Below are 16,125 nucleotides of genomic sequence, written 5' to 3' on the forward strand. Positions count from 1 at the left end.
AGATTTCAGTTGAACTGAAGCCATTTAAGACAGGGGTGGACTACTCGAGAATCGAGCTCATTAAAGTTTTTTGCATCAAATTGGCAACAAGAGTCTTGATGCTACGGTGGAGATTTAAACAGTCCAGGATCCGATATATGTGTGTCTTGCTTGCCTCGTGGCTCGAAGCCGGGTGCATGACATTCCGAGCATTGTTGAGACAAGGTCGCTTCCTCGGGATAAACGAATAAACGTGTATCCGAATGAAGAGTTTCGACCATTGATGGACGTAGATTAGCCGTGTATGTATTAGATTTAAGGCCGCACGCGCCGCTTCCGAGGAACCTGCCGCATTGATTCAGAGCGATTGAATCAATTTGAGGCGTTCGTATCCGCTGGAGCAGTCAATCTAACGGTTATAGTCGAGATGAATATTCGTTCGTGGTAAACCCTAAGTCGTGGAGTAGGTATGGAATATGACAGATAGGAAAAAGTGATGATCGCGTTACAGGATGAGGCACTTTGCTTTCCTTAAAGCTGTTGGGGTGGCACCTCCCCATTTGACAGATAGCACGTCATTCATGAGGAAGGCACCCTCACGGCTGAGACTGCTTGGTTCATGCGCAACGCCCCATCCCCGTTAGAGGTTGGATAAAGTAGGATTATCCTTTCCCTTCTTCATCTACAATACAATGCAAACCTCAGAGCATCAAAATCAATATACTACCTCTTTCTTAGCAACTGTCAACCAACGAACGCACCTAGCTAAGCGTTAACTATGTGCGGCCCCATGCGACCTAACGTTAGCACACACAAGCTCGAACCAGTTAGCGCCCGCGGTCGCTAAACGTTCATCTGACTTGACTTACTTACATTGCGTTAGAGCCACCGCAAAAAGTAACCATAACTCCAACCGCAACGCCACAGTCTTCAATAATACAACGCCCAATTGTTCGAGATCCAGGTTGTGCTTTGGCGTGGGTTCTTCCAGTTTGTCTTGTCTTTGTATGGGCGCAGATACTCAGTAGCTAGCACTCAGGGTTACAAATTGCTCAAATGCATCACGAGCTGAAACCAACCATTACACACATCTCAACTGCTAACTTACTGTACAGGCCTATGGTGCAAACACAGCATTAGTATGTATGCGCCCAGCCAAGTTGAGAGCTCCATAGTTGCGTTGCTGCTGTACACGCATTACCAGAGGACAAGTTTATGAACATCCTCTGGCGTGCATCCTCCCAAAATGATGCCTTCGCATCGTACCTGCATCCTTCCTCTTTTGAGGACACGCTGCTCTTTGACAGTGATATAGCACTATAGCCCTCTAGGATATCAGCCTTTTTGTGTTGGAGAACTCTTGGTGATCCTCCATGATCTGCCCTGACGTGCCCGATCTAAGGAACCCATCTCGTGTCGGCGGGACCTAAGTTAGGCGACAGGGATGTCACTCTATTTTCCGACCAATGAAGCACCATCCGCATGGCACGGCTTTTTAGAACGTCTCGACATTGTCTTTTGCCGCACATCAGCAGCTGTGCTATGCAGATTTCAGTCTGTCTGTGGCACTGCAAAACTCAGCAACAATAGGTCGTTGTTGAGCCGGGGTTCCCTGAAACTGACACAACGGGTTTATTTGCTTATTGTGTAGTAGTTTGCAGTATGCATGCTGCCAAGTCACCAGACCTAGCGTTGGTTTTGATCACCGTCTACGCTAATCTCTTCCTTGTTTGATTTCAGCTGATGCTTTGGAATGCTGTATTTGACCTCAAGGGTGTTATTTACTGCCCTTGCAGGTCTAGATAATAGGGAGAAACATCGTCTATGTCTTCCCTTGACAAGATTAGAAAAAAACCCTACCCACTGGCAGGAAAACAGACTAGCACAAACAGTCCCCCACGGTTCGGCAGTCCCACAATGAATGAGCGACCTGAAACAGCCCAGGATATTGATAGCTGGCGTTGCAACTGCGCTGTTTTCTTCCTCGAGTAACCGCAGCTCTACCAAGTCTCTTAACTACTTTTGTGAATAAATCGGCATGTAGAGAAAGCTTACAGGCGTTGACCTGACCAAAGGCGGATAGACATTTTCTCAGCTCTGAATTTGAAAGCTCCAACTCTCCGGAGAGGCTAAGTAGGCGACGTTTCAGGAGAAGCTGAGGTCACCCATTCCCGCTTTCCTTCCGCCAAGTAGTGCGCTCGACTCGGGGCAACATGAATCAATACTCGATCTGTCGGCCGAGATGCCCAAGATGACGCTATGACACGGCTTTACGTATCAGTATCACCAGCAAGCATTTGCTATCCAAAAGCGAGGTGGGGTTATCTCATGCTCAAGATGTGGCTAATCATGCGTCAAGCTTGAAGCATCCGGGTATCGCAAGTCGGCGTTGTCTTCTAGATATTGCATCCATTTCTTCAAGAAGCTGCTTCCTCTGTGAAACCGGTGCGTTAGTGATGCTTCGTCTCGTGTGTATCGCTGGAACAATTTGCGCAGCACTTGTCAAACCACCGGCTGCAGCTTCGAGGCCTAGTGCCACTGCGTCGTGAATGTCACTTACTTCTGAACGGTTTCCGAGTCCCCGATAACTGTCAAAGATCGCTTAGGACGTGTCATCGCAACTGAATGGACCTGCATTAGCTAAAACGTCGTCTTATGTTCGTCTACCCGACCCAGAACGGGAAGCCTCGGGATGTCACCTTACCGTTGAGACGACGTCTCTCGCCAAGGAAGCCAACTTCGCCTTCAGAATTGCTTCGAACCAGGCTCACGATTACTGCTTCTTTTTCACGACCCTGAAAGCCGTCAACGCTGCCGAGCTCGATACCAGGAAACTTGTCTTTGAGTGGAGCCAGGACGGCAAGCTGAGTATTGTTCCATCATTAGTATGTGTTTCACTTATACGCCACTAAGCTCATATTGATCGCACCTGAGCATTGTAAGGCGTTACAACAGCTATGTCTTCCGGACGAACCCCAGCAGCCACGAGTTGCTTTACGTGTTGTTGCACAAGAGCTGCCTCCATTTCATTGCTCTTACTGTCGCCGTGCAAACTTGCCTTGCCCTTTTTGGGAGTGTCCTTGTCGTCTTCTTCGTTCTTTTCTGGAAAGTCTCCGCCCTGAGTATCGATGAAGATGACAGGCTCACTAGTATCCTCGTTGTCCTCGACTTCATATTCAAGGTCCTTTAGGAGACGATGTTTCACCGCATCAGCAGCAATAAGCTTGGAGTCGTATAGTTCGTCAGAAGGAAAGCGCATAATACTCTCGTGCATGCGATACTGTGTGGTCAACATTCGTTTGATGGAGGGTCCATGCAACGCCAGCAGTCTGTCAAACAGAGTAACTTCGAGCGTGGCACCCTTTGTGATTTTGACGCCCTCTTTGACTGGTGCCTTGACCTTGGTATTGGTCGACTTTATAGTTGGGGGGAGCTGCAGATGATCACCAGCACAGACAACCTTTTTAGCAGATACGAGAGGAACCCAACACTGAGCCTCAAGAGCCTGGCTGGCCTCATCGATGATAACGACATCAAACTCTTCGTTTCGCAGTTGGTAGCCTCCTGCTCCATGCAGTGTCGCAAGGACAACCTTACTACCGCCAATGAGGGTACTAACACACCGGCGTTCTCGCTCGCGAAATTCTTTCCGTAGTTCTTTAAGATCGTTGTAAATGGCCTTGCGTTCCTTGCCGCTCTTTGTCTTTTTGATTGAGGCCTGCTTCGTGTCCATCTCGGAACGTATATCTTTCACAATCGTGCCGGCCTCTGATGTCTGGGTGAGTACGTCGAGTGAGTGGTCTACAACAGAAGGCAGTAAACGCGCCGGGTGCCCCAGACGGAGAATCGGGACCTTGTGAGGGGCTAGTCTCTCGACAACGTTATCAACTGAAATGTTAGAAGGGCCACAGACGAGAATTCTTTGTTCCAGCTTGATCATCTGAAGAATCAGTTCGATGAGGGTGTGAGTTTTGCCGGTCTAGATACGAGTCATCATGTATGTACTGTTTATGTGAGTTATTGACTTACTCCTGGAGGTCCATGGATCAAAGCCACCTCTCGGGAGGCTAGAGCGAATCTAATTGCATCCTTTTGTGAGTCGTTGAGTGTGGGATCAAACCAGTCGAGGTTCCCCACGCTTTCATCCTTTGTCAAGTCTGTAGCGACTGGTGATGGACTTGACAAGCCGAAGAGCACTCTGGTTAAGCTGGAGTATTCCGACTCATCCATCTTGTTCAGCTTCTCCATTGTCCAGTTCATTCTGCCCACAGTTCTTGTCAGCTTGAAATCATTTTGATATGTGAACAGAAGATGCTTCGAGGTACCTTTTGTATGTCACCTCATCGGCCAACTTGACTGCCCAGACCCTCCCTGTAAAGGCAACTTCCTCCTTTCCCTCGTCGATCGCAACAGAAACCCATTCTCTTCTCACTTTTGTCACTACACCTCTGGCGCCTTTCTTTTCCAAATCCTTCACCTCGCGCTTCTTGGCGCTCCCGGCAGGCTGCTCGGCGACAAGGACAATGTCTCCCGTGCGCAAGCCATGCTCAGGCAATTCGTCAGCTGAGCCCGTAGCAGCATCGGGGGAGAGCTCGACAACTGTCCGGCCACCAAGACCGGTGCGCTGGCCCGAGACGACGAGGTTTGTCAGAGCAATACCAGCGCGCTGTAGGGCTGTGGGACTGTGGTTAGAGATGAGGTCGCTTGTTTCGTTGATCTCGGTCTGGAGCTCTTGGTCCAGCAGTGCAAGCTGAGTGGTGGCAAAGGTAGGAATATCAACAGGCTTTAGCTTGGAAGCCATGATTGATTTCTGTACAATTGTGCGATTATTCTCAAAAGGAGCTGGAACGTTCACAAGTCTGGAGTTGTCAGTGTAGGAGTTTAGAGATGGGATGGTGTTTGGTGGGGAGCTTTAAGAATGGACCCCGCCATAACCCGCTGTGACGTCTAACGACTCATGAAAATAGACTGGGCAGTCATGATGCCTGCCATCATGAGAGCTTGCAAAAGTGCATTTCAATGATGAAATTAATATCTAATGCCGTATTCCGACCAAAAGTACGTATGATTAGACCAATCTTGTTCTAGAAAGTCTTGTGCATGCAAATACTCCCAATATCATGTCATGATGCGAATCCCATGCAAATGCGCCATGTGCAAAGCAACCCACCACTACCTATATACCCAAGCCCCAAGTTATTTCAGCAAGACCAATGCATAGTAGGTTATTAATAATATACAGGAAAGGCCTACAGCTCGTGCTCTGAAGGATGTATAGCAATCACCACCACAAGAGAAGCAATCATGATGGCTAGGGCAACGAAAGCAACAATCATGATTGTGCCACGACTGGCTGGGAACTTTCCCTTTATTACATACTGCTGAGATTGGAAGTAACGCTTATATCCGAGAAACAGGACCAGAATACTGATGCCCAGGAACGTTGTGCCGAGAGGTTTGCCCATGTGTCGTAGTGTCGCAGCGTTTCGGTCGGAGATCTTGTCGCCATCGTTGCCGCTCTCCAGACTGGTATTGAGTCTGAATAGTTGTGTAACAGCAATGCCTATACTCGCAAATGAAAGAGACGTCCGTAGCCATGCTAGAAATGTTCGTTCTGTTTTGCTGTGGTCAGTATTGAAAGTTGGCAATGGTGTTTGGACGTGAAACTTACCGATAGCAAGATGATCACGTGCGACACTGCCTTTGTTTTCCAACTCTATGGAATGGAACTTTTCCGCCTGTGCCTTCCACCAGGGCTGACCTTCATCATCTGGTTCATCCTGTTGGTTTGCCTGAGAACTCGGTACAGCCCCGTTGCTGTTTGGCCGAGAAGGTGGTATTTGACGCGAGCTTCGAGTAGAGGTTTTGCGAGCGCGGGGACCGGAAGTCGCAGCGCTTGTAACGTTGAGAGAGCTGTAGTTCAGAGGTGGTGTATGAGAGATGAAGCCCGTGGCCTCGTCGGCGCTACTATCATCGTTTGCAGGATTCGCTTTAAGAGCCGAGTTGGGTGGGAGGATAGGACTGCCGGCGGGCATGGGGGAGAGGTTGGTTGGAGAAGCAGTAGGAGCCATTGACTGGGCGCGTTCACGAGCGTTCTATTAGAGATGACAAGGTATTATTAGCATTAATTGCAATACTAGATGTATTTGCTAAAGGGTGAATATGGTACGTGAGGAACAAGAGGAACTGGGAAGAAAGACAAGCACGCAATCTTCGGCTAAGCAGTCGGAAGCTATGTCAAACGGGGGAAGATCCGCCGGTAGTTGATGAAATGAACGCCACCAATTGTACGGTGAAGATAGTTCGAACAAGCACATGCATGGCTGAGAGCGATAAGAAGCGTACATATGTGCGAGCATGATCAACGACCAGAGAAGACAAGAGGTTGGCAGATCGTCTTCCGCTCTCGCACTTTCTGCGTGTGATTGAACTCATGAACCCATGTCTCACACGATAGCTACCTGCCTAGGTAGGCATGCATATGAAGGAAGAATCTACCCACCTCTAATATCTCGTTTATGCGCGTGTTGGACGAAGAATGCCTTCCCATATTAAACCCGATACTTGAAGATCGGGCGGGGGCATTGTTATGAGTATTGGCATCTGCCTCTGGCGCAGTCTCGACCATCACGAGATCAACCGGAACAGGCTTGGCACCTTCTCAATTGATATGCGGCGCGTAGAGCGCTGAAACTCGCGCGACTAAATTGGAGGCGACAGCGGGTAGATTGTGGTACTATGTTGGACGCTGTGCGGGAGACGTTGCAAAAGTGAGGTCTGATATATGAAAGATGATGAAGAACGATGGATCCGTATGCTTGTTAGGCTGTGAGGTCACAACAAGCTTGTCTTGCCTCAGACCCAAGTTGCAGTGGGGTTGTCTCTTGCGACAGGCGCTCAGCCTCCCTAGGTTGTCTTGAGTCTAGCGGTTCAGGCGCCTCTATCAGCTCGTTATTGGATAGAGGTGAAGCACGTTGAAGGAGAATCACATACTCACTACAAGAGACTTGGATCCGAAATTCGTATGTTTCAATCTTGAGTTGAATCGTAAGATATTGCTCTTAGTAAACATATAATTTTGATGGCCTTATCACGCAGGTGGTTCATCATCATCTGACTCTGAGAATACAGCGTGACCTAACCACTAGTCTCTCATTATGGGAACCAACCCATCAACTCTCGAAATGATGATCAAGTTGTCAATGGGAAATAGAAACTTTGTTGGATATCATGAGTAAACATCTGTGACCCGCTGTGTTCAACCCGCAAAGCCCGGAACTCTCTTTAAAGCCGAGTCCAGCTTGGCTTTCGGCCCCGTTTCGGCCGTTGGATTGTTTTCCCTTTTAGGAAATCAGTTCTGATCTCCACTGGTTGAGTGCACGTTTCACCACCTTTAATTCCGATGTCAGCTCTTATGCCCGTATAAGTGGACGACGATAGCATCATAGAAGGAGAGAGGTATCAAGGAACGCTGTGATCTTAAGAAGAACAGATAATGAATAAATACTAAGACATGGACCTTCATTTTCTCCTTTCTAATCACTTCACACTCATCAACTACACATTACATCTATTCGCTACAACTACTTGACTACTCAGTGTCTGCACTGTACTTTTCCACAGCACATTCAACATCATCATGTCGCACAATATCCTTGGAAAGCAAGTTGGCCCTATTGGCTATGGTCTCATGGGTAACGACAGTCTCTGATAACTAAACCCAATACAATCTAACCATTCTATAGGCCTGACTGCGCGTCCTCTTCCTGACGAGACTACGTTTGCCGCCATTCGAACTGCTCTCGATGCTGGCTGCAACTGGCTCAATGGCGGGGAGTTTTATGGTCCACCAGACGCAAACTCACTAGCTCTCATCCGCCGTTATCTTGAAAAGTACCCCGAAGATGCTGATCGTATCGTCCTTACCATCAAGGGAGGCTTGGGCCCCAACTATGTTCCTATGGGTAGCAAGGAGAACATCCGTCGCAGTATTGATGACTGCATCAAGGCCCTGGGCCCTGCCGGACGAATTGCTTCGTTTGAAATCGGCCGCAAAGACCCCAACGCTGACTACGAGAACGACACCCTTGCCACCATCGACGAGTATGTCAAGGACGGTAAAATCGACGGCATATCGTGCAGCGAAATCAACGCAAATACTCTACGCAGTGCAGCAAAGAGATTCAAAATCACCGCGGTTGAGCTTGAGCTGTCGCTCTTCACCACAGAGCCCCTGACAAACGGTCTCCTAGAGGCCTGTGGAGAACTTGGCATTGCTGCTCTTGCATACTGTAAGTATTGCACTCTTTGATCTGAAATGAATTACAGCATCTAATAAGAATCTCAGCTCCCCTTGGAAGAGGCCTCCTTGGAGGCCAGATCAAGTCCGCCAAGGATCTTCCTGAAGATGATCCCCGTGCCAAGATGCATCCTCGCTGGCAGGGCGACAATCTTGCGAAGAATATCGAACTTGTCAACAACGTTGAGGCTCTTGCGAAGAAGAAGGGCTGCACCGTGAGTCAGATCGCTATCAACTGGTTACTGTCCCTTTCTCGGCGCCCGGGCATGCCCAAGATCGTTCCTATCCCTGGGTCTTCGAAGCCCGACCGCATCCGGGAGAATGCCACGATTGTTAATCTGACCGACGAGGATTTGCATGATATTGACAATCTGCTCGCCTCCTTTACCCCAGCGGGCGAGCGATATCCCCCTCAGCATATGAAGTATGTCGACGCATGATAGCTGGATGAAGGGAATAGGTGGTACAGAGCTAACCAGTATATACATCATGTTTGACATTCTGGGTTCAGCTAGTTTATGGCATCAGCATGGTTAATGAGTCGAAGTAGTTGAGTAGGAAATGTATGTAAAATCAAGAGATTTGTTCTCAGATACTTTTATTTAAATTTTCACAACTTCATATAATCATGTACCACGTATCAAGGTCGTTTCGAACAAGCCCACGACCGTGACGTTACACCCCTCAGATGACCATATGGATCGGCAAGGAATGAGAGCTGCCTCGCTGCTGTCTCCAGTGTTGTTCCAAATGGACTTGACTTGAAGAACGTCCGCATATATCATAGAAAGCTTGCTGTGTACAACCTCTGGCCCATGAGGAAGGAGTCGCTGGAAAGACTCCTGGATGACTCTTTGCATATTTGTTTTCAAGTCATCGAAAGCTGAAGACTTAGCCCCATCAGTGCAAGTATATGACACTGTGCTGTATACAACAGTTGCGGTTTCAGCCGTGACGACTGAATGCCACGTATTCCAGCCAGGAACATCGACTTCGGGAAGGGAAACCAACACAAGGCTACCCTCTTCCACTCTCGAAAGACCGTTATGAGCGTGCCATTCTACTTCTGCCTGCCGTGGTAGCTCTTCAACTTCAGCGGCAAACATAGGAGGGATACATGTCTCAGGCTCGTTCTGCTGACGAAGAGTGAGGACATCCCAGTCAGGAATGGCCTTACGGGCTGTCTTGTCATCGTTACCAAGTGACATATAAGCAGGATTGAACTTTAGGTCCCAAAGATCGGGGCCACCGTCAGCCTCTTCATCTTCATCTGGAGACCCGTGTGCTTTCCTCCAGATATGTCCTGCAAGCTGGGCACTGCGTTGGATCTCGGCTGAGGAGCTAGCCCGTGGGAAGTAAGCAACAGAACTTGTCCACCACTGCACCTTCATCTCGTGGCCTACTCGCCAGAGATGTTGCAGAGACAGCACTACCTGGAGCTCGTGCGACTTGTCAGATGGGTTTGGCAATAGCATCGTTGCTGGGATCAGGGGTATCTGCCCTGCAATAGAGATACACCTCAGGCCTGTGGCTTGATGATGAGCTGTCACTGGCACATCGATAGCTTGGCTATATGGACCAATGTTCGCAGGCGCCCAGTAAGATCTGGATTGTACATGTAGGCCATTGCGATCTTGTGCTGCCTCAAGCGTAGGCGCACTGAGATAGACGGCAATGTTCACGCCTTCTGGCAGTAGGTCGCCGCAGGAGATAGTCACTCGAGATGGTGGATTTGGCTTTGGGAACAATTTCCCATACACACTATTGACCTTTGGAAAGTCTGACATGCGCCGCAGAACAATAATGGTGTTTGTGACATGGGAGAGCTGAATACCAGCTTGTGACGCTAGGACTCTGATCTTCTCTACCACCTGAATGGTCTCCTCTTGGATTGACCTTTCGCTTGTGGTGGCGTCTGGAAGAACAGACCAACGCTGAGTTTCGATATCCTCAGTTGAGGACACTGGATCTCTGGTCAGTGACACCTGCTTGGCTGAAGCGTCTGTATGCCTCAGCTGATCCAGGGGTAATGACAGTTCATCAAACACAGCCTTGAATCGCAGATCGAGGAGATCGGGTACCCGAACTGTTGGCTTGTGTGCATGATCTTGTTTATCCTCTACCCGTGCACCAGCCAACAACAGCCATGAGCAGCCACCTCCTTCACGCACGATCCTGCGCCCCTGTTCCAGGATGGATATTCTCTTTCTAAACACTGAAGAAGGACCATCCAGAACGAGCGTCTCAAACTCACCACCCTCTCCCAAGGCTGCGGCACCCTGAGTCGAGCCAAATTTGCGCAACGCGCTCTTGACACGACTTGAGCCAGTCTCGCTTGACACGCGTTCCCACAGATGGTCTTCGTCTAGACCAGCACTGGCAACTTTGATGATCCGTGCTTCTAGTCCAGCGTTGGCCATATCGATTAACAGCTGCGTGTCGTCTGCGATGGCTCCAGGTGGGGGTGGCAAGATCGGATACTGCCATAGGTAGGCCAGGGGCACGAGGCCCAGACGCAGTGCTATTGACTCAACACGGGTGCGCTGGTAGGTGGACAGGATGGCACCTGCACAGACAGCATTGGCCTCTGGATGGCGGGCGACTATAGCCTGTAACAAGGGCAACATTGACTCTGTTTCGTCGCCGCTATCGCCCTTGTCCTTGCCCTGAGCTTCGACCGTGGCATCGTAGTCCCTCTCGTGGCGAACCGCATGTCCAGTGATGGGCAGCCGATATAGCGGCAGACCAGTCGCAGCGGCGTACAGGGGGAGGACCTCGTGCCCGACAGTCTGGTACATGAAACTGTTCAGATCCGTATCGGAAGGCTCCCCCGAGTCCTGGCCAGCATGTCCATGTCTTTCGGAAGGCTGAGGTACCCACGTCTCCGGATGGATATGCTGGAGGCCCTCGGGAGATATGATATCAGTGGACGTATGGTCATTGGTCTCTGGCCCAGCCTTAGTGGCGTCTTCCTGGCGGAACAGTGATTGCCCGTGTGGGATACCGTTGGCACCTGAGCTTGAGTCGGATGTCAAAGTCCCTGATCCTGGGAAAAGATTTGCAAGAGCCACGATCTTGTGGCCGTGCTCTATACAGTGGATCAGATTGAAGAAGCTGTCTTTGCCTCCCGAGATTAGGGCAATGACATTCAGCTGTTCTGAAGCCATGGTGGATATTGGCTTTGCCTTATGTGACCAACACGGAGGCAGTCAACGGGCGGAAAATGAAGGCCCGGGCAACAGTAATCTGGTCTGGTAACAATTTAGCAATGGGCCAGAAAACAAATTGGAAGGCTGAAAGAAGAAGGCTATGGCGTACCTGAGATTATGTGCCGATATTTGATCAAGTGTAGCGCGGTTTAGTGTGTGGTGTGGTGTATGGTGTAAGAGCATCGATAGTACAAAGCAGATTCATTTGGTGGAGGATGTTTTAGACTGCTTTTTCTCTGTGGATCCTGGGCTTACAACCTACCAAAACCAACCTAACCAAGCCCAAGTCCAAGCCCAAGTAAGCAAGAGGACGACCAACTCTGAAGAAAAAACTATAATGGCTGGCTTGACTCTATGCGTTTCATCTCGGGATGGCTGAAGCTAGCAAAGAAGGGCCAAGTCCCTGAATGATCTAGCCAGCTTGAGGTGGACAAACAATTTTACTCCCCAGAGGTGTTAGTCCAGGACCTTATTTTGTCCCCTGGCCTTGGGGCTGACCAGCCGGAATCCAGCCTTTGAAGAGGCGTCGATCAATGGGATTGGCTTTTTTCTGATCACCGTCGCTCCCGTCTCGTGTAATTTCTTCGCCCCGTCTCTATCTCAGGGCTGTTGTGCTGCCGTGCTGCCGTCCGTGTTATATGGGAATGGCGTGGTGGAGAGTTTGCAGTCCGAGCCATGACGATCACAAAAGCAATACGTGAGACATCAGGGTCTTTCTCGCTGATAGAGCCGCGAGCGTTAGGTCGACGACATGTGCCGAAAATCCACCAAAGGATGCTTTGCGACCAGAAACTACACTCAAGTTAGCCTGAGAAACGAGTAATGTATACGATCAGTCCCACCCCTAGGAAGCGCTACCCGTGGATTTTCGACACCAACACCAACGCCAACACGGACAAGATAGACAGGGTCCATGTCCCTGAGCACAACCGGGGCGCTACCTGAGATCGCCGATCTGAACTCTTTCTTCACTTCTAGCCTCGACTGAAATGTCCGTCGAGATGGGAGGAACGGACTGTAGAGAGGTAGCCAGCTAGCCAGCAGCTCCTCCGAGTTGGAAAAGTGGTACTACAGTGTTGGATGTATCAGTGGCTTATCCAGGGTCCATGCAAGGTCCCACGGGTGCTACCAGCGATTATGAAAAGCTTGGCTCTGTGAGCTACAGTCCAGTAGCAATACTAACTACTCCAGGACGGTACGTTGCTTCGACTCCAGCAAACAAGTTGGCATGGAGGGTTAGAGGGTCCCAAGTTTCCCTTTGTGCGCACAAAGTAAAAGATCAAACAGACAGAGGCAAACAAGTCACAAGAGGCAATCACGAGGCATGGGAGATCAAAATATGTAGCAGCAATGTAAATTGTTGATCAATAGATCATACTTCTAATGTATACATGTAGCGTTGTAAGGATGAATGAGTGTCCTGTGATTGTGACCAGCACGTTCATATCCTTGACATCTCTAAATCCAGCAAGCAAACGACAGACAAAGAATTAGAGTAAACACAAGAATATGGCAAGACGAAAGACAAGACCCTTTCATCTCCCATCGCCGTCAAGTGATACCGTCACTCCGGCAAGCCTTCAGTTCCAGCTTCTGGCCGCCCAAGATGATTACAACGAGTGTAAGAACGGCAAGCAGCCAAATTTGTATGGTAGTCTTTGTCGCTAGCAAACTCATCACACCTTCTTTCGCTCCTAGGTGTGGATTCCCAAATATTCTCAAAAACCAAGTAATTTTTTTTCCCTCTTCGCGCCAGATGTATCCGTTGAAAAACAAAGTCGCCCAGATAGCCATGCTCAAACGGCGGTGTGCACGATTGGCAGTCGCAATGCATTGAAACTCTTGAATAAAAACAAGATGTCGATAAAAATCAAATGTCCTCCCTGTTGTCGTCATGCGTAGAGGAAGCTGTGGATATTGTTGATACAGGTTATAGTGACGACTTGTAAATGCTATCATTATCGCTTGCACTCTTTTATGGTTCCCTTTAACCCAAGGTTGTTGTTGTTGCAACCCAAATGGAAAAATGTTCCGTGACCCAAATGCCACCGTCAAGTGAATGCGGATGGCCGAAGAAGAAGAAGGTCGTCAGCGTCGTTTCGGCATATGTCAAGACAGTCGACTGGCTCTCTTGATCATGTTAGATATTGAATAGTGTTGAAACCATTTAGTCGGAGCGCTTGCGCTTCTTCTTGTCCTGGTTGCTTCCCTCGTCCGAAGAAAGCTCGCTGGCACTGCCAGGAACCTCGGAGGCGATCTGGAAGAGGACCTTGCCGTAATTACTATAGTCGTCGGCAGATACCATAGAGGCATCGTAGGCATGCGAGTCATCATCGATCAAGTTCATGACGATGGCACCGCTGCCGTGGGTTCGGGCATGCTGGGCCAAGTTATCGCTTCGGGAGAACTTCTTGCCACACTCGTTACACTCAAAAGGCTTCTCTTGTGTGTGGAGAGAGCGGTAGTGACGCTTGAGGTGTTCCTGGCGGCGGAAACGGCGGTTGCAAAGATCGCAGACAAAGGTCTTGGAGGGATCCTCGGTAAGAGACTGCTTGCGTCCTCGGCGGTTGGCAGGAGCGGGGAGGGGAGCAGGAGAACCCTCGGAGCCAGAGGAGGCACCAGAGTCGCTACCCTCAGCAGCCTGGTTGGAAGACTCCTGGGTGTTGCCAGAGTCGGCAGCGGAAGCAGCAACGTTCATGATGGGAGCAGTGTGACGCTCCTCAGACTGAGCCTTCTTGACACGCTTGTCCTGGTGGCAATCTTCAGAAGCACAAGTGGAAGCACAGGTGGAAGAAGGGCTGGAGTGAGAAGGGAACTGGAAAGCCTCGTTCTCGTCAAAAGACAGATCCTCGTCACCAATGAAGCTACCGTGGCCGAGAGAGACAACTGAAGAACCAGTGCAAGCTCGAGGTCGGGTAATGTCAGCAGAAGCGTTGGTAGGCACCTCGGCGAGGTTGACAAGGCTGTTGACAAAGTCGTCCTCAGAGTCAAAGTCGGAAAAGTCTTCAAAGGTGGGGAGGCCGTGAGCAGCAGGGGTGAAGTCAAAAGACTGCGAGGCAATCTTGTGCTCAACCTTGATCTCGTCGGCACAGAACTCAGGAGCAAGAGTGGTGTTGATGGCGCCGGTACCGACAGTCAAGTTTCGTGGGTCGCAGAAGTCAACGTCCAAATCCGGAGTAGACACAGATCGCGCGTAAGGCGCGGGTGAGGGAGACAGAGATGGAGTGGACAGAATGTCGCTGGCGGTGTTGCTAAGCTGAGATTGGAGGTACACTACCAGACAGAGTTAGCTTCCAGTTCATTCCCGTATATGCTCCACTATTCGGGCGCTATGACAGCGCACTGCAGGCCTGCGCCATGGTGGGTGATTGGGTTGAGAAAGCGGCAGCCAACGTCAGCACCACCCAACTTTCCCGCAATCACCACCAAAAATAGGCTCAAGTCCGGGTTTGCGGTACGATGCCATCATGCACTTCCATATTTGGAACAATTTGAGATAGTGGAAATTGTTTGCTTACCAGGTGTCATGGGAGGAGAGCCGCAGCTCGACCAGTCGAGGACTGCTGTCTCAACAGGCTCCAGAGCCTCCTTGAATCCGTCAAGGCCATCAAGACCAGAGAACATGGGGTTCATGGGAGTCTGAAGCACCTCGCAGGCACTGGGGCTGCCAATAGTGCTGCCGGAGGTTGACAGAGGTGGTGTTGATGGGAAGTAAGGGTTGTTCTCGTAAAGCTCGTTCTCCAACAGAATGGCGGGCTTATGCGACATGGGCTGAGGCGAAGCAGTAGGAGTCATGACGGCAGGACCATTGCTGTACAGCGTGGGAGGCTGAGAGTTGCTGGCAGAGCTGGGTCGAGAGTAGACGGGAGTGGAGGGAAGCGTAGGGACCATGGGATACATGTGCATCTGTTGCTGAGGGTAGTGTTGTCGGACATCATGCTTGGACTCTGTGTTGTAGAAATAGAAAGGGCCTTGGCCAATGGCCTGGGGCATCATTGTGGAATCCATTTCTAATGGAGACGATCATGTTAGCCACGCTGTGCATAGATTGGCATTCCCAAGATTCCACAAACCTTTTAGAGTTGGCTGTGGTGGTGAGTTTAGTTATTAATTGGTATTGGTATAGTTTGCTGGGACTGGCTGTCGGCCTAAGGATGGTGTGGTGTTCGATTCCTTTTTGTGTGGTGTTCCAAAGAGTGGTCGTCGAGTTGTGACTCGATGGTATTAGCTATATTGGTTGGGGACTTGTTGTTGTACGTGAAGAGTCTCAAGGTCAAGTTGAGGCAAGATCAAGAGGTTTATCAAGTATATCGAAAGTGCCGGAAGTGGTTGTTTATAATGAATGTGAGGGACTCTCGAGACGAGGATATCCAGCAAATAAGAACGATTCAAAAGAAGGAAGAACCTGGCATAAAAGAGAAGAAAGTATTACACAGATCCGTCGATCATACCGTTCGATGAGGAGAGAAACGAAGGATGGACAAGCACGGGGACCGTGGAGTGATAAGTACTGACGACGAGGCCTGGCGTATTCACACCAGATGCTCGATAGGCAGTTGGAAAACCCTCCATGTCGTGTCTCACTCGAGCAGCCAGGGTCAGGGAGCTGTGGATCAAGATCCACCACTACCACATCCC

At 49.8% G+C, this 16,125-nt stretch overlaps 5 protein-coding genes across 5 annotated transcripts; 1 reads left to right on the plus strand and 4 right to left on the minus strand.

Moving 5' to 3' along the window:
• Nucleotides 1-2,322: 2,322 nt before the first annotated feature.
• On the minus strand, nucleotides 2,323-4,780 carry FGSG_06867 (uncharacterized protein; the record flags this gene model as incomplete). The annotated part of the gene is made up of 6 exons (XM_011328222.1): nucleotides 2,323-2,413; nucleotides 2,540-2,600; nucleotides 2,684-2,843; nucleotides 2,909-3,958; nucleotides 4,009-4,240; nucleotides 4,305-4,780. The coding sequence occupies 6 exons, from the start codon at nucleotides 4,778-4,780 to the stop codon at nucleotides 2,323-2,325; spliced, it is 2,070 nt and encodes a 689-aa protein (XP_011326524.1).
• Nucleotides 4,781-5,228: 448 nt separating this feature from the next.
• FGSG_06868 (uncharacterized protein) lies at nucleotides 5,229-6,607 on the minus strand (the record flags this gene model as incomplete). The annotated part of the gene is made up of 3 exons (XM_011328223.1): nucleotides 5,229-5,593; nucleotides 5,651-6,074; nucleotides 6,482-6,607. 3 exons carry the CDS (start codon nucleotides 6,605-6,607, stop codon nucleotides 5,229-5,231), a joined length of 915 nt encoding a protein of 304 aa, XP_011326525.1.
• Nucleotides 6,608-7,618: 1,011 nt separating this feature from the next.
• FGSG_06869 (uncharacterized protein) lies at nucleotides 7,619-8,718 on the plus strand (the record flags this gene model as incomplete). Its single annotated transcript, XM_011328224.1, has 3 exons — nucleotides 7,619-7,673; nucleotides 7,725-8,270; nucleotides 8,327-8,718. 3 exons carry the CDS (start codon nucleotides 7,619-7,621, stop codon nucleotides 8,716-8,718), a joined length of 993 nt encoding a protein of 330 aa, XP_011326526.1.
• Nucleotides 8,719-8,904: 186 nt separating this feature from the next.
• FGSG_06870 (uncharacterized protein) lies at nucleotides 8,905-11,445 on the minus strand (the record flags this gene model as incomplete). The annotated part of the gene is made up of 1 exon (XM_011328225.1): nucleotides 8,905-11,445. The coding sequence occupies one exon, from the start codon at nucleotides 11,443-11,445 to the stop codon at nucleotides 8,905-8,907; it is 2,541 nt and encodes an 846-aa protein (XP_011326527.1).
• A 1,380-nt stretch (nucleotides 11,446-12,825) lies between these two features.
• Nucleotides 12,826-15,931, minus strand: FGSG_06871 (uncharacterized protein). The gene is made up of 3 exons (XM_011328226.1): nucleotides 15,561-15,931; nucleotides 15,006-15,497; nucleotides 12,826-14,760 (listed from the first exon to the last, which is right to left on the minus strand). The coding sequence occupies exons 2-3, from the start codon at nucleotides 15,493-15,495 to the stop codon at nucleotides 13,655-13,657; spliced, it is 1,596 nt and encodes a 531-aa protein (XP_011326528.1). The 5' UTR covers nucleotides 15,496-15,497; nucleotides 15,561-15,931; the 3' UTR covers nucleotides 12,826-13,654.
• Nucleotides 15,932-16,125: the final 194 nt, after the last annotated feature.

Source organism: Fusarium graminearum, chromosome 4, assembly GCF_000240135.3.
Source record: "Fusarium graminearum PH-1 chromosome 4, whole genome shotgun sequence".
Classification (NCBI taxonomy): domain Eukaryota; kingdom Fungi; phylum Ascomycota; class Sordariomycetes; order Hypocreales; family Nectriaceae; genus Fusarium; species Fusarium graminearum.